The sequence below is a fragment of the Dromiciops gliroides genome, chromosome 2, assembly GCF_019393635.1.
Source record: "Dromiciops gliroides isolate mDroGli1 chromosome 2, mDroGli1.pri, whole genome shotgun sequence".
NCBI classification, from domain to species: Eukaryota; Metazoa; Chordata; class Mammalia; order Microbiotheria; family Microbiotheriidae; genus Dromiciops; species Dromiciops gliroides.
This window is the reverse complement of record NC_057862.1, coordinates 89,574,070-89,597,117: the sequence shown is the minus strand read 5'-3', so window position 1 is coordinate 89,597,117 and position 23,048 is coordinate 89,574,070. Positions and strand designations below refer to the sequence as shown.

Sequence of the window (23,048 nt, the reverse complement as noted above, 5' to 3'; positions counted from 1 at the left end):
ATTCTTAGTGTCTATTCAGATAACCAAGAAAATAGCAGTTTGATCTTGATAGCAGTGTCATACTCTGTTGTGTTTAACAATAGTTTCATTTTCCTGTTTGGAAAATAATTCCTTTTTTTCTCACCTGCCTTGGATCCCAGCTTGAGTTTATATTTTCTTTAGAAAGCTTCCAGAAATACTCCTGGAGTCCCATCTAAACCAACATCCTGTGAATAGCATTAGTTTCCCCATGTCTTGGTAGTACAGAGAAGCTATAGTGACTTTGTGCTTGTCATACAGTGCAAGTTCTAGCAAACAGTGTAAAAAGAAAAAAAAAGCTGTCTAAGCCCTGGGGCCAAACATAGAAAAGTCTTACAAATGTACTCTTCACCTCCAGCCATTCTGCATGATCAGCCCTTGCATATAATGATCCATGGAATGGATTAAAAACCACCGCCCATTTTGCTTCTGTAGATGTCTTCTTTGCCTGTTGTTGTACGCTGTCACCAGTGAACAGGGCTTTTAATCCTCTTTGTGTCATTCACTTATAAACAATAAGTGAATTGCTCAGTTTGGGTGCAAATGTGTCATATGATTCATTACAATGGAAATCCCAATCTAAACTATAATAGATTTAGGTAAAGAGCTGCAATAGGGAAAAAAAAAGCATATACATTAAAAATAATCCTGATTTTTTTCCCTCTGGCTCCTTTAAAGGCCCACTTAATTTACGAAAGACACAAATCAGCTCTAACTACTCCATATATTTATATTCCTATGAATAACATACTCTGATATCTAAAAACTTGAGGCCAGTATAAATTTGATAAATTACAAACTTCTCTACCTGGTTTTCTAGCTGCTTTGTAAATGAATAGTTAGGCCACAGAATTCCTTTTAAAAATAGCCATTGTTTAAATGTGATAGTGCATATTCATGAGAGTAAATTATCAAGTACTTTCATTTCCCTGAAATGACCATTTGTTAGATCCATCAGCATACTTATGTGTTATAATTAGAAATTTCTATTTAGCTAACTATAGATAAATCATGATTATCCTTAATAGTTAGAAATAGGACATCATGGATAAATAAAATCCATAGAAAATTCAGTATTTTCCTAAAGCCTATTTAAGAAATTTTATTATAGTCACACCATTGAAAGTGATAATTGGGTGAAAAAAGGGGAGATCTTCTTTCCTGTCACTCTTGTCTGTGATACAGGACATAGCCACTTATGCCTTCCCATCTCAGACTGCTACCTTCCTTTTTCTACCCCCTAAGATTCTGAACAAAAAGGATTCCTCTGTTTTATAGAGAGAGAGCAAAGAGACCCTTTACTTGTCTGTATTCCAGACATCAATTTCATAGTTTGCAAAATTGGAATATATAGTGTTTCAAAGGCAATGGTGCCACTAATAAACAGAGTCCCTTTTTAGCATTGGGGTTTGGATGAGCATACCTGGTGACACTCATGAGTACCAGGCTTTGCTTGTTTGTTGTAGACAAGACTATCTGACAGCATTTTGCATTTTATAGATAAAATAAATCCCCAAGTGACTCATGTCGTCCTTGTTCACCTTCTAAAAATTTTTATCAAATGAAATGTTTAAAAAGGAAAACTAGGATAGGGAAAAGAAAAGCAAGGAAGAAAGGTAAATTTATGAATAGATAATCCTACCAGAAATGGAAAAAACTTAGAACAGCATGTTAAATCCATGGGCTTATTTTAGAGGCATAAATATAATTTATAGTTTAACGTTGGTGGGCTGGAATGCCAAGTAGAGGAGTTTGTATTTTATGCAATAGGGGTCCACTATAGATTCAGTATAGATTATTTTAGGAAAATGGACCTCTGAGATGTATACAGGATTAACTGGGAGAAAGGAGAATTGAATAAGGGAGATGGCTGTCACGCTAATATAGGAGCCAGGTAATATTGATGGCAGATGTTATAGCACCAAAATAAAGCAACCCACTATGTAATTTTAGTAGGCTTTTCTCTCTTTCCTCCCTTTTCCAGAGGAGACTTAGATCCAGAGGTAAAGTGACTAACCCCAAATATACAGCTAGTTAATGGAAGAGGCCCTAGGCAGGTCCAACTTGAGGCTTCTGACCACGTAGTGTCCAAGCCACTATACCAAATGATGCATAACCACTCTCATCCATTTAAACCAGACCACCAAGGCTTCCCAGCCATGGGTTTGATTAGCTACTTATTATTGGGGTTCTCCACTTCTTCATCTAAAAAACCTGAGGGTTGGAATAAATAAGTGTCTTCTAATCTCCTTTACGTTGTTATGATCTATTTTTAATAGAGTATTTTAAATGTTCATTTCAGTCTATAATCGAGATATTTTTCTTATGTTCTATAGCACCTCTAAGAACTCTTTTGGGACTGTATCTATGATCCTATGATTTTTCTCTTGAGAATCTTAAGACACATTTCATGTTCCTTCCTTAACTTGGAGCTTCATAACTAGGCAACTGCTTCATTTCATTAAGATTCCAAGGTATAGCAAATTTCAGCAGCCTATTCTGAATATTTCAAGAAAATGTTCTTTTTTAAGCAATTGGGAATTCATGGCAGTTTCCTGATTACAGCCTCCACTGAATAGTATAGTGATTTTCATACTGTTCTCTATGTCTTGCCTGCTGTGGATTTAATAACTGAGATATTTTTTGTAACATATAGAGATACAGTTTTGACTAGAAATAAGCTTATTCCATGTTAGAAAATTAATGTTAATGTGGTTTCTAAGTACAAAGGTCATGTTACTATTTATATGTAAAGGGTGTGTGTGTGTGTGTGTGTGTGTGTGTGTGTGTGTGTGTGTGAGAGAGAGAGAGAGAGAGAGAGAGAGAGAGAGAGAGAGAGAGAGAGAGAGAGAGAGAGAGCGCACAAGAGCAAGCGAGCACACACGAGCGAGAGCAACCTTATTAGTTTCACTATTGGGTAAAAATGTTATTTCCAAAGGGTTTTTCTAACTTGAAATGTCATCTCTCTGTTTGAAATTTCTGTAGAGGCATTGAATGGACGAGTTTGACTGGTTTTCTTTCATTTGCCACCTCAACACCCAACAACTTGGGATTAGTGAGAAATGAGCTTCAGCTGGTTGATCTTCCAACAGGTTTGTATTTTAGGTTAATTCCCTCACTTCCCACCCCCAATCCCCATGCAGTTTACATAAGGCAAGAGTTTTCTTTTTTTAATCATTTTTTAAAAATATTACCAGCACCTTGCATAATGATTTGTACTAGTAAGTACATAATTGTTGTTGAATTTAAACACATTTAGAATGCAGTTCTAAGAAATTGGTTTTAAATAATGTTTCTTTTAAAGTTCTTTCTGTGCTTGACTTTTCCTGAATATTCAATTTAGAAGCATTAGAATTTTAGAGTTGGAAAGGACCCAGATAGATGAGAAAACTAAGACTAGAAGATTAGTTTGTAGCCAGGCTGGAACTAGGATTTTAATCTCACATCTTCCAGTCTTCTGTGCTCTTCCCCCACCCCCCACACACCTCCCTGCCTTTTGTCTATTTTTCCCCCACTAATTACTTATTTGGGAGAGTGGGGTGCAAGAAACAAGGTGGGGAAGGCCATAAAATTGTGAAAATCTTTCCCCTTTTTGTGTTGAATATAATAAAAAAGAACATGCATTACTCCTCCCTACCCCCCAAGAAAAGAATTCCTTCTGTTCCCCCACCCCTCCTGCCTCCATACACATATCATTCAAAATTCTTAACATTTTTAAAAGGAAGCTTCCTACAAATATGAACCTATTTGTATTTTCAGCAGTAATCTGTAATCACTTAATACATTTTAATATACATTTGTGAAGTCAATCTTATGCTAAATTTTCTGTTAAATTTTTTTCTTTGAAGAATACTATTTATGAGCTCATAAAAGTTAAAGAATCCACAAATTTAGAATTTTGGGTTATCATTAGTTAGCTGAATAAGGAAAATTAATTTGTTCATTATTACTAAAGTCTAAAACTGCATAAGTTCATAAGTTTTAAGCAGAAGAATACAAAAGTTCTAATGTGCTAATTTGAATTATTTTATTGTTTATTCAGTGGTTTTTAAGTGGTGGATTTTTTATAAAGTTTTGTATGTTCTTTTAAAATACTATAGTATTACTAGCAGTATTCCATGTTACCACTAATAAAATATCTGCAGGTATTTATAATAATTATTGCTTCTTGTAATTTTAAAAGTATGATATATTTCTAAAAATACCATCATCTTTAACAGCAGAGTTCAGTATTGAATTGTAAGGCATCAGTGCTACTTCTTGGCTGTTGTTTCCCAGGTTATAGTTGGGTAAGACTTCCAAGTTCCATGGGCTCCCAGCATCAGTGCCAGAATGCATAGCCACTGTATTTAAACAACTTTCTCTGATATCTCATTAAATAAAATGACTACTCTGTTTTTTCCAGTTGTTCTTTGTATAAATTTTCAAGTTGTTAGACAACATAATCCATAATTTTTACTTTTATACATCTCTCCCTTTCTCTCACCACGATTATGCATGAAATACTGCATTCTTTTATTGTAAGAAAAACATCAAAAGCAAATTCCTGTTAAAAGAAGTTCTGTCAGCCTTCAAACACACACACACACACACACACACACACACACACACACACACACACACACACACAACATATATACCCCCTCGAGATAAAAACTCACATTTGAAAGGTTGTTTTCTATAAATACAAGTCTAGTTGTAAGAATTTGTTCACTCGTATCTAGCAGATTTCTCTTTGGGGGGAAAATTTTTATATACACAAATAGTTATTCCTGCTTTAGACAACAGGAATTTTTCCCCCAGTCATTCTAAGTCAAGGAAAGCAAAGCAAAATCAGTAGCTCCTTTTAAAATGATTTCCATCTTCATTTCAATAAATAGTGAAATGGTCTGGCAGTGTGAATCAGAGAAGAAATCCAGATGTTGTTTGTTGTTTTGGTTTTTTTTTTTTTACTGTATGACCTACTTGTTTTTGTTGGTCATTGACTAATTTTCTCAAATATAGAGAATTAGGTCACATTTTCTTAATTACCACAGTTAAGAAGGACATTGATTTAAAAGTGGAGAGAATTGGGCAGCTAGGTGGCACAGTGGATAAAGCACCGGCCCTGGATTCAGGAGTACCTGAGTTCAAATCTGGCCTCAGACACTTGACACTTACTAGCTATGTGACCCTGGGCAAGTCACTTAACCCCCATTGCCCAGCCAAAAAAAAAAGAAAAAAGTGGAGAGAATTTGGAAGAGGGCCTTGTATCTATGTCATATTCAAATTGGTTGAAGAAATTGAGGATATAGAATAAGTTGGAGAAGATAATGCTTAGGAGGAATATGATAGTTGTCTTTTAAATATTTGAAACACCATCATCTGAAGGAGGGATTAAACTTATTCTGTTTAGCCCTCATTGGTAGAATCAGGAACATTGGGTCGAAATTTCAGGGAGGCTACTTTAGCCTCCACATCAGGAAAATCTTGAAAAATGGAACAGTCTTTTTCAGGAGGTAGTAAGTTCCATCTCCTTGGAGGTCTTCAGAGCCTAGATGACAATTTGTTGGGTATATTAAGGATGAGGTGTATGGTTTTAACCAGATAGACTATGAGGTCGCTTTCAATTCTCAAATTCTTTGATCTTCTGATAATTTATATACTGCAATATTGTGATACAATAGCAATCCTTCAGGAGTTTTAGGAGGAAATAAAGATAATTGCATGAAAATGTAACACTTGTAAGTATAGTTTAGTATATGTAGAGGATTATAGGTGGGATCATGTTAAAATGTTTTGTATCAGTAAATTGAACATGAGACAAAAAACCATGAGACAAATAGAAGCATGAAATTTTAAAAAGAGTGAAGTGAAAGTTTTTTCTAGATAAAGCTTTGGAAGTACAAGAACTTTACATATTTTATTGGATATGTATTTCATATAATGATGAATTTTCATAGGAACTTTGAGATTTTTATAGATAAAGCTTAAAAATTAAATTGTTTGAAAACCACAAAAGAAATGAAGACCAGAGTGCCCATGAAAGTTTATTTCTTTTTTGATATTTTAATTTAGGTATTTTAAGTCCTGTCAGTTTTTATGTTGTCACTTATTTTTTTTTTTAGTTAGTAGAAATTTTGCTAACAGAAAAATAGAATGAGCTAAGGTAAACACAGATAAGGAAGGATATAATTTGTCTTTTATATTGGTTTAACTTCTTGTGAGTCTCATATTTTCTAGACTTTTTTCCATAAATAATATTTGTGTCATAGGCAGAAGCATTGCATTTCGTGGTGAGAGGGGCAATGATGAGCCAGCCATTGAAATGATTAAAGTGTCTCATTTGAAGTAAGTATATCAGCCTGAGCAAGTTATAGTGTGATTATATTGATGTTATTATTAATATAGTGAGAGCCTAAAGAATACTATTCATTATTTTTCCAGGATACTTTAGGAAGAAAAATAGATGTTTTGTAATTATATCTTGGACAATATCTTTATGATAGCAATAATTTGCTACAATTTTTCATTGTAAATTTCTACTAGTATGGGGGGAAACCTTTTTTTCCCCCCAAAATTTCATTGTTTCTAAAACTGTTCAGGTGAATGTTGTTCTACTAATATCTCTCAATTTAAATGTTCTTCCTCCTCTTGGAAATTGTTAACAACAACTTTTGGGAATATTTTTGGAAATTGAAAGTAATTGTTAATTTTCTTTTTTTCTATGTAACTAAAGTCAGTTATTTAAATTATATTCTTAACTCTTGATGGACTTGGAGTTGGGGAGACCCGAGTTCATATTCTGCCTCTTGACATTTCTATCTGTATGAATCAGAAGTCACAGTTAACCATTATGTTTGAATCACCTTCTAGGGCTTAACATCCTAAGTAGTTGTAAAACAGGTGGTTACCATCTTTGTTAGAAGGAGTTCTTACACCATGAGTTGTTCTTTGCTAATAAAAATCACAAATCCTTCATACATTTGTTAACTATTTGGTTATTTTAAACGAAATGATGTTTTAAAAATTAACAACTAACAAATGTTTTTTTTAAAAACTGACATTTATAGTTGGAGATGAATATAATTGTAACATCTTTAAAAGGAACTCATACACTGGACTCATTTGTAATATATAAAAGCTAGATAAAAATGTTCACTCTTATGGTTAGTATTCACATTGTATACTGGAATTGTGTTTATGTTCTTTAAAACTTACCTAAAGAATGTCATTTACTAGCTATACTTCTTTTGTTTTTATTGGTTTGGGGGGGTGGCAAGGCAATGAGGGTTAAGTGACTTGCCCAGGATCACACAGCTAGTAAGTATCAAGTGTCTGTGGTCAAATTTGAACTTGGGTCCTCCTGAATCCAGGGCCAGTGCTTTATCCACTGCGCCACCTAGCTGCCCATACTAGCTATACTTCTTTAAATTTCTTTAAAATGTATCATGTAAGTCTAGAGCCTTATTTTGGTTTAGAGTTGTTCTTGGAATGCTGGTAGAACACAACCTCTTTCAGGTCCTATCAAGCTGGGGTGCTTTCTAGCAGAATCCCAGCAGCAGAATATCATGCCAGGAATAGTTTTATAATTTCAGAGAAACTTATTAACTGGTGAGGAATTCTGGGGTCTTGACTACTCATGGAACAGTCTGTTAAGGCCTCAAACAGTTGCTTCCAGCTTGAGTGGACTAAATACCCACAAAAATTAAATCAGTGTTCTTCTAAAATATTGAAAGATAAAGTAGTACTAGAATAGGATGCTCTCAGTAAAGGCAAGTAAAGTTTTGGCCTCATTTTTCTGGGCAATGTATATAAGCTCCTTGAGGCTAGGGACTGTTGTTGCTTTTCTATTCCCAGTGCTTAGTACAGTGCCTAGCATATAGCACAAAGTTTAAAAGATGATTGTTGACTGACTGGCAAACTAAGTATATTATGCTTCTCAAAATTTTTCATTCTACAGAATGATAATCATTAGGGAGATTTGGTCATTTTAATGTAATTATCTTAGTTTAAAAAACAACAACAAAACACTGTCTTCTGTTGTTTTTGATAACTTCAATCGTAATTCCCCTGTGCTGTACCTCATTATTTGCTATAAACTCTAAATTCTACAATTCTAAATTTCCACGTTTTGAGTGCTCTAGAAAGGGGGAAAAACAAAAGAATCTCATAATCAAATGTCACATATTTACATAAAGGCTAATTGGTCACTTCTCCACTTCTGGAACCACGAACCTGTCATAGGATTGGAGGTATCAGTGTACCTCCCTGTTGTCCCTCTCACCATCCCTGTGACTGCAAAACCAAAGTGCCTCTGTCTGACTAGCACTTTCCAAAGTGTGTTTTTTCCCAAAAATATAATAGAAGCTTTTTGAGGGCAATAACTATCCTTATTTTTTAATTCGAATTCCCTGTGTTTAGCACGTAGTAAGTGCTTAATAAATGCATGATTATCCATTCATTATATTAAATTCTAAGCATTTTTGAAAGTCACCCTGTAGGCTACAAGTTTCCATTCAGTATTAATGAGATGTAATAATGTTAGTCATTAATTATTTTTTAGGAATATTGGGCCTGAATTTTCTTACATTTTTTTTCTGTATTTTACTTATATATTTCTATTGAGTTATGGTAAGAATTTTTATGTCAGTAAGTGGTGATACTTAAATTAATGATTTAATTTGTTATAGACAGTATTTGGCAATTGTATTCAAAGATAAACCCCTAGAGTTATGGGATATCAGAACCTGCACACTCTTGAGAGAAATGTCAAAAAACTTTCCCACAGTGACTGCTTTGGTAAGTGATTTTTTTATTCACAGTTGTACAATTAACTAGGTGATTGGATTTATATGTAAGAAATATTTCTATTTTGTGATATTACTTAAGTTGTTAATGTAATTTGTTTTCTATAAATAAATTGAATTTCTACTTGATAATAATCTTTTTTTTTTTTTAATGAGGCAGTTGGGGTTAAGTGACTTGCCCAGGGTCACACAACTAGTAAGAGTTAAGTGTCTGAGGCTGGATTTGAATTCAGGTACTCCTGACTCCAGGGCCAGTGCTCTATCCACTGCGCCACCTAGCTACCCTGATAATAATCTATAGTACCATTGTTCTCCCAGTCATCCAGGCTGTCCATCCTTGATTTCTCACTGTTACCCTCCATGTCCAATCTGTTGCCAAGACCTGCAGTTTTTACCTCTATATTTTTGTTTATATGTTCCCCCTTTCTCCTTAACACTGCCACCACCCTGATTCAGGCCCTTGTTTCCTCATGCCCAGTTGATTGTAGTAGCCAGCTGGTTGGTCTGTCTGCCATAAATTTCTCCACAGTCCAGTCCATCCTCCACTCAGCTTTAAAATTGATCTTTCTAAAGCACAGGTCTGACATGTTACCCCTTAGTCAGTAGACTCCAGTGGCTCCCTATTACCTCAAGGGTAAAATACAAAATTCTTTGTTTGATTTTTAGAACCCTTTACAATTTTTCCCCTTCCTATCTTCTAGTTTTATTACGCCTTATTTCTTCCACATGCTCTTCCATCTATTGACACTGGCCTCTGTGCTTTTCCCAAACACGTAACTTTATAACCAATGTCAGAGCATTTTCATTGGTTGTCTCCCATACTTGGAATTTTCTCTCTGATTATCTTGTGGTTTCCATGGCTTCTTTCAAGTCTCCGCTTAAGTCCCACCATCTGCAAGTGGCCTTTCCTAATCTTAAATAGTTTTACCTTCTCTCAGAGATTATCTCCAAGTTTTCCCATATAGATATGATTTATACATAGTTGTTTGCATGTTGTCTCCTCCATTAGACTGTGAACTCTTTGTGCACAAGGGGATTTATATTGCTTTGTATGCCCAGCTGCTTAGCACAGTGCTTGGCTCTTAGTAGATAATTAATAAATGCTTATTAAATGAATGAATGATTACAAATTCAAAATAGAAAATTATACTTTCTTTAAAAATAACTTTAATAGGGGGCAGCTAGGTGGTGCAGTGGATAAAGCACTGGCCCTGAATTGGAGAGGACCTGAGTTCAAATGTGGCCTCAGACACTTGACACTTACTTTGCTGTGTGACCCGAGGCAAGTCACCTAACCCCAATTGCCTCACTCCAAGAAAGAAAACAAAACAAAACAAAACAACCCCACACTCTTTAATAGGGGGCAGCTAGGTGGCACAGTGGATAAAGCATTGGCCCTGGATTCAGGAGGACCTGAGTTTAAATTCAGCCTCAGACACTTGACACTTACTAGCTGTGTGACCCTGGGCAAGTCACTTAACCCTCATTGCCCTGAAAAAACCAAAAACTTTAATAAGTAAATATGTTCAGGATGAGGCATACAAAGCTATTATAGTATCTTTATAAATAAGAGAATATACATTTTTTCTTATTCAACTTCTTCCTAACAGGAGTGGTCACCATCTCACAATTTGAAGAGTTTAAGAAAGAAACAACTAGCTACTCGAGAGGCTATGGCCCGACAAACTGTAGTCTCTGATGCAGAACTTAGTAGTGTAGAATCTTCTGTGATCAGGTAGGGTTAATTGTCTCATATAAATTTTTTTCCTAATAAAATTATTTTGAACAATACAAGTGCCATCTAAAGGTATGTATAAGATTACTTTTCTTGATACATTTGAATTACATGCCTAGAGTATTCTATTTAATTGGCCGATCATTTACTTTATTGTTTAATGTATTCTTTAAGCTGCTTATGATGTCAGCACATTAGTGTGATTAATAAATTAAAAAAATCTTCATATACATTTTTCCCTTAATCTTCACTGCTTTTGCTTAGTGTTTTAAATTTCAGTGTGCTAATAAAGGTAAAGGAAAATATATTACAAATTCATGTAAACCAAATAAACTCTTGGGGAAAAGTCTTAAAAAAAGAATGTGACTCTCTTATTATTACTTCAGTAGATATTAATTTGTATTTCAATTAGTGAATTATTTTTAATTGTATTCAAGATCAACATTGATGTGAAGTAATTGTTATATTTAGGTGAGAGTACTATATCTGTACATATATGTTTTGAGTGAACCTTGAAACTAGAAGTGATAAAATGTGAACAAAATGTGTTTTGTATATTGTAAATCTGAATTTTTCCTTGGACCCAGTTTTAATTTAGTGATTGTAAAAGCAAACAAAAAATTGTTTAAATTTTGAAACAAAAATAGATTGTTCTGTCCTTTATAGAGGGTAAAAACTATTAAGCTATCTTGTAAAAATATAATTCTTTTGTATACTATTTTGGAATTTTCCAAAGCTGTTTTACATAATACTATTTATCCCAATTGGTAAAGGAGGAGAACCAAGACTGGTGTTTCAGAGGCTATGCCAGGACAGTGCAAATTCTCACACCTAAAATTGCTGCAAGTAAGAGCCTACAAAATATACAAGAATTTGACCATGGAAAGGTTGACAATAGGTCATAATTTTTTTGATTTTGGTAACCCATTGGTGCAAAAATTCTGCCATTAACACACCACTTTTTTTGCTATTGATGAATGGCTATGAATCATTTAACAGCCAAATCTCAGAAATATCAAAAAATTGCAGGTAACTCAAAGGCCCATGAAAAAATGTATGGTAGATATTAGGCTGCAGGTCATTGCCAAGAATAACTAGCATGTAGTAAAACGTATGGAAGTCTGCCTGCAAAAGGGTATAGATCAATAATAGAGGTAAAGTGGTGGATATCAAATAACTTGGATATTGCCTGAAACATCCAAAGAACCAGAAGGAAGCAGGAGTGCTTTAGGCAGGACTTTTGAGATAATACATGGTGAAGAGTCATACAACATGAAATGACAAGAGGTTACAATCTGTACTTACTCTCAGGAGTACCTACATTGATGACATCATATATCTAAAAAATACTTTTGGTCGATCATCTTGGACTTGAAAATCAGGTTTTTAAAGTTATGCAATATTTCATTCATACTTTATTACTTCAAAAGGTATATAATTTTACAAATTAGTATATACTTTCATGAGTGGTCATTCTCTCAGGAGTGCTATTTGCACATAGCTATAAGAGTTACTCAGACAGTAGTATATCACTGGCCATATTCTTAAGTCTTTTTGTCATGAGGAAGCATTAGGGTTTTAGTGGAAGATTTATACATCCATCATATCATATCTAGCCTCACCACACCCTTATATAATATAATGTGTCTGTGTTTTGGATACTTTATAAAATATCTATAAGAATAATATTTATTATTTATTTTTAGTTTAAAATGTTCTTACTGTGCAGTTTACTATATTTACCACATTTAAAGTGAGTTAATGATTTAGTAAAAACAGTTAATAACATATTAAGGAAACTATTAAAACTATGCTTCTTTTTTTTTAACTTTATAATTTGAAGTATCTTTTGAAAAAGCTCTGTGGGATAGGATGTAGTCATCCCTACCCATTTCCCTCTATAGCAGACCAAAAGATTCAGAGAAGATTATACAGTTATACTAGCACTTAATTTCACACAGTCTGAGACTCAGAAGGAATCTCAGAAGCGATTTAGTCCAAGCCTTAACTTGAACAGGGATCAGTCACTTCTGCAGTGTGTCCAGTAAGTGGTTATTAAACCTTCATCATCTACCAAAAACATTTGGGATGATCCCAGCAATAATCTGAAATGCACTGGTTTCTTTGTTCAGCCCTATGTTTTAGATTATTTAAAATGTTTTAGTAGCCAGCTTTCATGTTGTAGTATGACTTATTCCTTGGTAATGATGATGGGGTACCCATTTTCAGTGGGTCAAGAATTCATTTATGTATGGTTTCAGACTTTCTATTTTATTTTTTTAGCTGTTGATATCACTTTATGGAAAAGAATTGTCTTTATTTTATTTCTATCCCACAGCTTGTTGCAGGAAGCAGAAAGTAAATCTGAGCTGAGCCAGAACATCTCTGCCCGGGAGCATTTTGTGTTTACTGATACTGATGGGCAAGTTTATCATCTCACAGTTGAAGGCAACTCAGTAAAGGACAGTGCTCGAATTCCTCCAGATGTGAGTCAAACACTCAGTCTCACTTTTCATTTCATAGTTGCTCATTAATGGAGACTAGTTGCCAAAAGTTCACTCAGTTTTATATCCAATAAAGAATCATAAATATAAAATTGAAAAGTTATTTTAGGAAATCTTTTTAAAATACTTTAAGTGAATAAACTTGATCATGAAAGAAAGCACACTCTCAATCAGTCAGTAAACATTTATTAGGTGCCTCCTATATGTCAAGTGCTATGCAGTGTACTGGGGATAGAAAGACAAAATGTAATTTTACCTTCCTTTAAGGGGCTCCATTCTGTTGGAGGAAATAGCATGGATAGGCAGGTGCAAAATATAAATGAAGTCATTTACTTTGAGGGTGTAAGAGAACCACTAGTAGCTGTGAGATTAGGGAAAGTCTTCTGTCTGTGATGGTTTTGAACTGACCTTTGGAGGAAAGTCGGGATTCTGAGAGGCAGCGGTGAGGTGGGAATGAGTTGTGTTTTCATCAGCAACATTTAAGTTCTTACCTGCTCTGTACTAGACATTATACAGAGGGGAAGGAGAGAACATAATGGCCAGAATTGCCACTTAAGCTCTTAAAGCACTTAAAATGTAATATGATTTCTGATAACCATCAGTCAAGTACTTTTATGTTAGACTTTTAGTATTATTTACTCAGTTTTTACTCCCTTTGGCATTGCCTTTTTATGGCCTTGACAGCACTTGCTTGTGTCTGGTCAGCCCCTGATAAGACAGGAACTAATACTTGTTTTTACTTATGTCTTGCAAGCTATTCTTTTCAAAAGGATGCAATAATTTTTTTTTCTGAATTGCAAAATTTAGGAGAAAAAAATATGCTTATAAATATGCATATAAATGTTGCTATTTAAAATATATCCTTAGAATGTGTGTTTGGAGATTGTTCATTTTAATCTCATTTTTCTGATGGGGAAACTGAGGCACAGAGTGGAAGTGAATTGTCCAAGATCACCCAGTTTGATTGGCTTAAGAGCTGATTATAATTTTTGCCTGCTAGACCAGTTATTTTCTACTATACTAAGATTATTTTATTCACTTAATAATACAATCCTTATTTTTTTTCTAAATACACATTCATCTACATATTCTAATTTAATCTTTGGAACCCCAGAACAATGACTTATTCAGACACTGTTTCCTAGGTTAATTTTTCATGTCATAAGTCCTGAATAGTTTAATGGCTGTTACAATAGTGGCTAAACAGATTAATTTATAATCAAAACATTCTTCAGTTTCCCCAGTATTAAAACAAAGGGTAGCATGGTAGAAAAAGCACTGGCCTCAGAGTCAGGTGACCTGTGTTCAAATCACCATTCACACTAAGGTTATGGTGGCCAAGTAATTAACGTCTCTGGTCCTTAAGTTCACCAAATATCAAATGAGGCTGATAAGTATGTGTATTATGTCCTTCTTGAGCTTTTGATGCCCTGGCCTTGAATCACTAGAGAAATGTGAGTCATCATTCTGATTCTCTATTTTTCCTTAATGATGTTAGAAGCACTGAGGAAATCATTTAAGCAGCCTTAACGACAATAACAACAGCAATGGCCGACATCCTTCTAGTGCCTACTATGTGCCAGGCCCTGTGCCAAGCACTTTACAAATATAATCTCATTTGATCCTCACAGCAATGCTAGGAGATCAGTGCTATTATTACCCCCATGTTACAGATGAGGAAACTGAGGTAAACAAAGGTTAAGTGATTTGCCCAGGGCCACACTGCTTGTAAGTGTCTGAAGTCAAAATTGAACTCAGTTCTTCCATTTTCTTATGTTTCCAATGTTGTCAAAATTGTTTAATTATTTGCATAAGGAACGAATAAAAGTCCCAAACAGCATTGGTTTGACATTTACTACAGTGAGGAAAACATAAATATCTAGTACCTAAGAGGTTAGAGGAATAATTTCAGTGGTGGGTTATGTTTTGTAATTAATTCACGGTTGTCCATCCCAGTAGTGTAAATAGTTCTTAGTTTTTAATAGAAAGGGAATCCCTGACATACTATTTTGGTGACCTTCCAAAATTGTAGCAATGATTTTTATTTCTATATTACTTCCTTTGGAAGTAGAGTATAGGTGCAACTTAATGAAATTTAGTTATTATTTTGGAAGTAAAATGTTCCTTAAAGATATTGAACCAATATGTCACAGTATTAGAAATTCAAATTTCTTTACATGTCATCCATTCTTCTCCAGTGGAAATTGAGGTTGACTGCCAAGATAACAAAACTTCTCTTATTAACATATCTCTCTTTGTGTAGGCCAGAAGTCAAGGTATTTCAAAGGTCCCTCTGTTCTGTCTGCCAGGTTGCTTAATTTCACAGATATTAGCTGTATCAAAGAATGACTAGCTTTTAAGGCTCCAACCTCTGATTAGAGCATCTATTTCAAGGGAAATTGGTTGGAAGTAGAATAAAACAAGCAGGGAAAAGTAGTTTTAAATGGTCATTTTTATTTCACTGAAATAGAATGAAAATAGTTTTCAGTGATTAAAGATGTAGAATTTAAATGATTGTTTTAAATCTAATATAAAAGAAAAAAATTCGTGACAAATTTTCTATATTTTATCTTTGAACATTATGTCCTTAGATTGAAACTTTTCCACATTTGGGTTCAGTCCAAAGCTTTAGACTAAAGCAAATAGACCAAGATAAGGGGAAGTTTTGATATATTTTGAATAACACAGAGAATACAGGTTACTCCTGGTATTATAGTTGTGAAAAGCAGCAAAACAGATATCTTAATTTTTGAATTCTATATATTGCAAATGGATATTTGACAAAAAAATCATTCGTAGTACTGAGTTTTAGTTATTTATTTTTGCAGGGCAATGAGGGTTAAGTGATTTGCCCAGCGTCACACAGCTAGTAAGTGTTAAGTGTCTGAGGCTAGATTTGAACTCAGGTCCTTCTGAATCCAGGGCTGGTGCTTTATCCACTGCACCACCTCGCTGCCCCCCGAGTTTTAGTTTTGTGCTAATTGTCCAGTAGTTATTTTAAAATGGTAAATTAAAAAAAAACATTTTTAAAAATAGTAAAGTTGATTTTTTTTTCCCACATCCACTAAAATATTTTGATTTAGATTATACTAGTTGCTTTGGTTCATTCCCTAATAGAAAAAATGTAGCTTATCTGTGGAAGCTTGTATCTACTAATTAGCATCAATAAGGTATAAAATGATACCGCATTTTAATATTCCATTTTGGGAAGCTTACAAAATATAACATTTGACACTTTTTAACTTATTTTCTCTTTTTATTACTGAGAAGCACATTTTGAAAAAAGCAAATTCTTAATTTTGTTATATGTCAATACACTCAGGAAAACAAAAATAAGACTAGGTATGATAATTCACATTATTCAGAATTCCATTTTTAAAAAATATCACCTAATTCTTTGATTGTTGAATATTTTAGCACCATATATGTACATTTTGAGAAAACTTTTTTGAGTGCTGACTGAATGCTACTAGGTTTTTCTTTACTCACGACTTGGGGTCATGTGTAAGTCAGCTAAGTAGTGACATTGGAAAACTACTTGTAACTGGAAACTGGGGAAGTCTTCTAAAACTTAAAAAGTGTGAGTCAGAACCATGGGTTTTCATAGGCAAAATGTCCTACATAAATGCATTACTTCTGTTAGACGTGATTGTTATAGTCCTTTCAAAAAAATTGTTCTTAACAAAATTATCGAATGGTAATGGTATTGTTTAACACATTTGTTAACACTAAATCCTCTAAATAAACTTATAGAAACAGTTTCTTTGCTTAGTTTTAGTTTGGAGCTTTGTTTATTTGTTGCTTGCTTACTTAAAGAGGCTCTTTTGAGAGTTGGCTGAAAAGACTCTTAATGGCACAGGTCTCTCCATCCAGATTATCTTTACAAGGTGTAAACTAGCAGCTCCATGGAAGATGTGACTCCACCAAATTTTATATTTTTGGTCAATTAGATTTCCTTTATGCTTATGAAATATATTTTTTTATTTTCCATTTAGGATGGCTTTGATTTTAGCTTTTTATTTTTGGTGCAAATCACATTTAATGGATAGTTATGTTTATAGTGATAAAGGTGGCAAAGTATGACTTTGTTGCAGTGAATTTCTTTGTGGTGAAGTGTTTTGCGTTTCTTCCTTCACCTTCTCTTAAAGAAGAGTCATTTTCTTCTTTAAACTTGTAGTCCAGATAAACTAACCTTTCAGTTTGTACAGATCTCATTTTTTTCTTTACTAGTGAAATATATGAGCTATGTAGATGTTTAATAGTTGAAGTCCTTTCTTTGAAGAATTTGATGGTTCTAGGTATAATGTTCATTACTGTATTTAAAAAATCCTTGTTTAAATTTTATTAAATTATTTTTTAATACTTAGATTATCATCATAAAGTTTTCAAAAGTTTCCCTTATGATTGTTCTACAAATGTGATATTTCTTTGTTGGTTTTTTCCAGGGGAGCATGGGTAGTATTACATGCATTGCTTGGAAAGGTGATACATTGGTTCTTGGAGATGTGGATGGAAACCTAAATTTTTGGGATTTGAAAGCCAGAGTATCTAGGTATTTCTAATTGTTAATACTTTAGTGAATTCATGGTTATATAGAAGTTAACTGTTAAATGTGTATAATAAATATAAATTTTTTTGGTTTATATCTTGAATAATTTGTCTTAGAAGCGTAAATATTGTTGCTTTCTCACAACTACTTGTCAAGTGGTGAAATGGGAATGAACTAATAATCTCTCAACTTTGTTGGGATTGTCTTAGATCCAAAATTTTACAAGGAAGTAATGGTATTCTTTACATGTAGGGATAATGATCCCTTTAACTGAAGTGATGGTCTCCCAGTTAGAAAAATAGAATTAGAAACAGATCAATGGTAGACCCTATGATACTGGATTTTACTGCTACTTTATGTTGATAATTTTTTTAAACATTTAAGTCATTTTTTGGAAATCTAATACACTCAGATGATTGTGCTTATTTTGTCAGAGGAATACCAACACACCGAAGTTGGGTGAGGAAGATCCGATTTGCCCCTGGTAAAGGAAACCAAAAATTAATAGCTATGTATAATGATGGAGCTGAAGTCTGGGATACTAAAGAAGTAGGTATTTGTTTTATTTTCTTCTCTATGCTTGTATGTTAAGAGCTAAAATGTAAATACAAGAAGCTCTCTACTTTTTACTAACAGTGATAGACACTTAAATATATATTTATGATTGATGAAAGCTGTGGTGTTTGTCAGACTTGTTATACCAAATTTTATTCTTTCAACTCTTAAAAAATATTGACTTTAAAGAGTTCCTTCTCACTCCAGATGTGTCATTGTTTCTGTTTTATCCTTGTCATTTGGTGGTTTTGAAATGCATCCTGATTATAATTGATAAAATGACAAAATACCAGGCAGTTTTAGATTTGCTTTGCATAATTTTCCATATTTACTATTTTCGATTGCTTTTCCTAGAAATAGTTGATCCAGTATTCACATCTTCATCTTACTGAGAGTGAAAATTACATTTACTTTTCAAGGTTCAGATGGTGAGCAGTTTAAGAAGTGGAAGAAATGTCACCTTCCGAATATTGGATGTGGACTGGTGTACATCAGATAAAGTGATCTTAGCATCAGATGATGGATGTATTAGAGTCCTAGAGATGTCAATGAAATCAGCATGCTTTAGAATGGATGAACAAGAATTAACAGGTATGTAGGAGGAGCCAAGTAATAGTTCATAGGGCAAGTATGCTTTAATGACTTTTCTTTTTTGCCTTGGCCTATCATCTTTTAGAAAGAAGTTTATTTTTTAAGGTATATTGATTCATCTAGACTATTTTTAGGAGTGCTTAGCTCAGAGTAGTGTATTGATGTCAAGTCAAACTAGTGTTTTTATTTATGAGTTGCCATAAATTTTTAAACCATAGACTCTAAGAAATTCTACATTACAAGTATTTTAGCTGTTCCTTCCTTGCAGTGTCTTGTCCACAAAAATTGTAAAACATTTACACTAATAAAAAGGACTCCTTTGCTATGTAAGTATATGAATGTAGTATTAACGTTTGAACTAGGTGACATACAGAGTCCTTTTTAACTGACATTTTAAATAGTGATCTTTATTTCCCTTTTTACCAGAAATCATTAAAAAGACATGTTGGCAGTTATGCTTGCATCATAAATTTTGGATCCTGCTTGCTGATTTATTGAAAGAATAGCCAAAGCAAATATTTACTTCAGATTTTGGTTATTTCTTACTTTTTCCAATTGCCTTGTAATGTACATGGTATTTATACAATAACAACAATTATGCAGATTGTTATTCCTGCATAAATTATTCTCCTAGATCAGCTAGCTCACTTCACTCTACATTACTTCATACTGTCTTCTCAGGTTTTTTTGAAATCATCTCCTTCATCACTTCTTAGATCACTACAGTATTCCATTACACACCCATAATTTTTTTAGGCATTAAACAATTCATGGACACCCCTTTGGTATACAGTTCTTTGCCACTATAAAAAAGAGCTGCTGTATTTCATATGGGCCCTTTTCTTCTTAAATAACTCTACTATTAGAATCACTGGTTTAATGGATATGCAAAGTTGAGTAATTTTCTTTTTTAATCATAGTTCCAAATTGCTTTCCAGAGTGGCTTGATTAATTCATAACTCCAGTGATGGGGCATCAGTGCACCTATCTTCCCAGAATTTGTATTTCTTTAATTATTATTGATTTGGAGCATTTTTTTTATATGGCTATTAAGAACATAGATTTCCTTCTCTAAAACTACCCTTTCATATCCTTTGACCATTTATTAGTTGGGGAATGCCTCTTATTCTTATGAGTCTGTATCAATTCCTTAGGTCTTAGAAATGAAACCTTTATTAAATAAACTTACTGCAAAGATTTTTTCCCCCATTTATCTACTTCTAATTTCAACTTCATTGATTTGGTTGAAAAACTTTTAAATTTTATATAATCAAAGTTCTGATCCTCTTTATTCTTTGGTCAAGAATTCTTTCCCTATCTATAGATATTACAACAGGTAATTTCTTCTTCCTTTATTTTGTTTATGATACCACACGTTTTGTGTAAGTCATGTACTATTTGGAGCTTTTCTTGGTACAGAGCATGCTGTATCTTTACCTACTTTCTGCCAGACTGCTTTCCAGTTTTCCCAGCAGTACTGTATTCTTACCCCAGTAGCTAAAGTTAAGAGGTTTAGGGGTTTTGTTTTTGTTGTTTTTTTGGGGGGGGGTGAGGCAATTGGGGTTAAGTGATTTGCCCAGGGTCACACAGCTAGTACATGTCAAGTGTCTGAGGCCAGATTTGAACTCAGGTACTCCTGACTCCAGGGCCGGTGCTTTATCCACTGTGCCACCTAGCTGCCCTGGTTAAGAGGTTTCAACAACACTCATTTACTCTGCTTGTTTGATTCTGAATATTGTGTACTGATATCTGTTCCCCTGATTGACCTCTATTTCTTAATAAGCATCAAACACTTTGATGATTAATGCATTGTTGTATGTATCGAGATCTTGTACTGCTAGGCCCCCTTCCTTCCCACCTTTTTTCATTATTGCTTTGAGATTCTTGACTTTTTGTTCTTCCACATTAATTTTATGTTTTCTAGCTCTATAAAGTAATCTTTTGGTAGTTTGCTTGGTATTGCAAATGAAGCAATCTAGGTAGTATTATCATTTTTATTATATTGCCATTGCCTATCCATCATCAATTAATAATTATCTCAAAATCTTTTTGAATCTTCTCTCTATCACCTAACATCTGGCTGTTCTTCTCAGGTTTATATTGTTAGTGAATTTGCTAACTATTCCATCTACATATTTTTCCAGTCATTTGTTAGCTATGTTAAAAATGTTTACTAGCACAGGGCCAATCACAGATCCTGGGCACTCCATTAAAATCTCTCTCCTAGGAGAATCTTTGAGTCCTGTCATTCAAGTAGTTCAGAGTCTATGTAACTAGACTACCTTCTAGCCCATATCACTTAAATCTTATCCATAAAGATATCATGTGAGACTATAGCAGATCTTTAGTGATGGTCAAAATGAAATGACATTGGTTGACATCACCTGTTCTTCAATTTGTGTATTCATTGCTTTTTTCCTTTAAGATGTTGACTAACCACCCATTTGAGAATAGATTTTTGCCAAGAGTCATAGTCAAACTCACTGCCTTATATTTTGCAAACCCTAGTCTTTTGAAAATTAAAATCTTTGCCCATTGGATAGAGCACTGGCCCTGGATTCAGGAGGACCTGAGTTCAAATCTGGCCTCAGACACTTTACATACTTACTAGCTGTGTGACCCTGGGCAAGTCACTTAACCCCAATTGCCTCACCAAAAAAAAAAAATCTTCTTTGGGGCAGCTAGGTGGCGCAGTGGATAGAGTACCGGTCCTGGAGTCAGGAGTACTTGAATTCAAATCCGGCCTCAGACACCTAACACTTACTAGCTGTGTGACCCTGGGCAAGTCACTTAACCACAATTGCCTCACTAAAATTAAAAAAAAAAAATCTTTGCCCATTTCTAGCCTTGTGTTATATATACTGTTTCCACCATTTTTCAGGATCACTGATAATAATTCAACAGTCATATCTACTAGTTCATTTAATACCCTGGAATATTGTTTGTCTGGACCTCATGACCTGAATTTATTGAATCTTGGGGCTCTCTTATTAGATATTTATCTTATGTGAAATTGATATTCCTAAAGCACATCAGGTTGTGCCACTCTTTAGCTCAAGAGACTTTATTAGTGTCTTATTTCCTCCAGAATAGAGTCTAAACTTCAGTCTCTTCGCAGTCTGACTCCACTATATGTCTTCAACCAATTTCCCATTACCCTTTCTTACTCACTTTATCTTTTAGTCAAAGTGACCTACTTATTGTTGTTCTTTGCATGGTATGTCCTACCTCCTCTCATCCCCACCTGTTCACAGGACCCTCTCCCAAGGCATGGAATGTGCTGCTTCCTCCTCTTGGAATTCTTATCTTGCTTCAAGGTTAGACTCAAGTGCCAGAAACTTTTATACCTCTTGTCCATCTCTACATTACTTTTTTTTTTTTTTTTTTTTAGTGAGGCAATTGGGGTTAAGTGACTTGCCCGGGGTCAAACAGCTAGTAAGTGTTAAGTGTCTGAGGCTGGATTTGAACTCAGGTACTCCTGACTCCAGGGCCGGTGCTCTATCCACTGCGCCACCTAGCTGCCCCTCTACATTACTTTTTATTCGGTTTGTATTTACTTATGTACATGTTGTTCCCCTCAGTAGAATTTAAGCTCCTTGAGGACAGGTCCTGATAAATGTTGTTGAATTGAATTGCCCTTTGAGTCAGGATAAAGATGATGATGTTGACAATGACAGCAATAGTAGCTTACATTTGTAGAACAATTTTCTCACAACCCTTTGAGCAGTTAAATTTGGTACTTTAATTCCTTGAATGGAAAATTAAAATCCAAAGTTGTAAAAAGAAATACACAAAACTGCAACTATCATTTGATGGTTTATTTAGTTGCTAGTTGTACCAGGGAAAAAGAATTTTAAAGTCTAATCATAATGTCTAAAAAGGCTTACTTATATATCTCCCATTTCAAATTTGAATTGAAAAGGCTCCAAGTTCAGAACAGTTTGTACTTAAGTTATCAACTGACTATAAAATGGGAGCTCATCATATTAAGTCATATTTAATGTTGCATTTTAACTTCTGACATACTGCCAAGCTGGAGATTACATTTTTCTTTTAAACTTGTCCTCATTTAAAAATGCATTTCTGCCTAAGCCATTTTTGAAATTATTTAGTCATGCAGCCTCAGCTATCCCTCATCCTCTCCCAAAAAAGTTAAAGGGCAGTGTACACAATTCTCAGTATTTTAAAACCCATACAATACCTGGCAAGTCATAAAGGATAAAAAATATACCAGTTAGTTTAAAATAGTAGGTAACATCTCCATATATTTAACCCAAAATATGTTTTATTTATTCTTGCATAATTAG

General features: G+C 34.1%; 1 protein-coding gene across 2 annotated transcripts in view; it reads left to right on the top strand.

The window, feature by feature from the left end:
* WDR11 (WD repeat domain 11) overlaps positions 1 to 23,048 on the top strand; it is an 85,744-nt gene that overhangs the window by 39,191 nt on the left and 23,505 nt on the right. For both annotated transcript variants that reach the window (XM_043985898.1, XM_043985897.1), the window contains exons 12-19: positions 3,004 to 3,110; positions 6,273 to 6,348; positions 8,691 to 8,799; positions 10,418 to 10,542; positions 12,881 to 13,028; positions 17,492 to 17,598; positions 18,030 to 18,144; positions 18,570 to 18,741. In XM_043985898.1, coding sequence (XP_043841833.1) covers positions 3,004 to 3,110; positions 6,273 to 6,348; positions 8,691 to 8,799; positions 10,418 to 10,542; positions 12,881 to 13,028; positions 17,492 to 17,598; positions 18,030 to 18,144; positions 18,570 to 18,741 — 959 coding nt within the window. The remainder of the gene's footprint in view (positions 1 to 3,003; positions 3,111 to 6,272; positions 6,349 to 8,690; positions 8,800 to 10,417; positions 10,543 to 12,880; positions 13,029 to 17,491; positions 17,599 to 18,029; positions 18,145 to 18,569; positions 18,742 to 23,048) is intronic.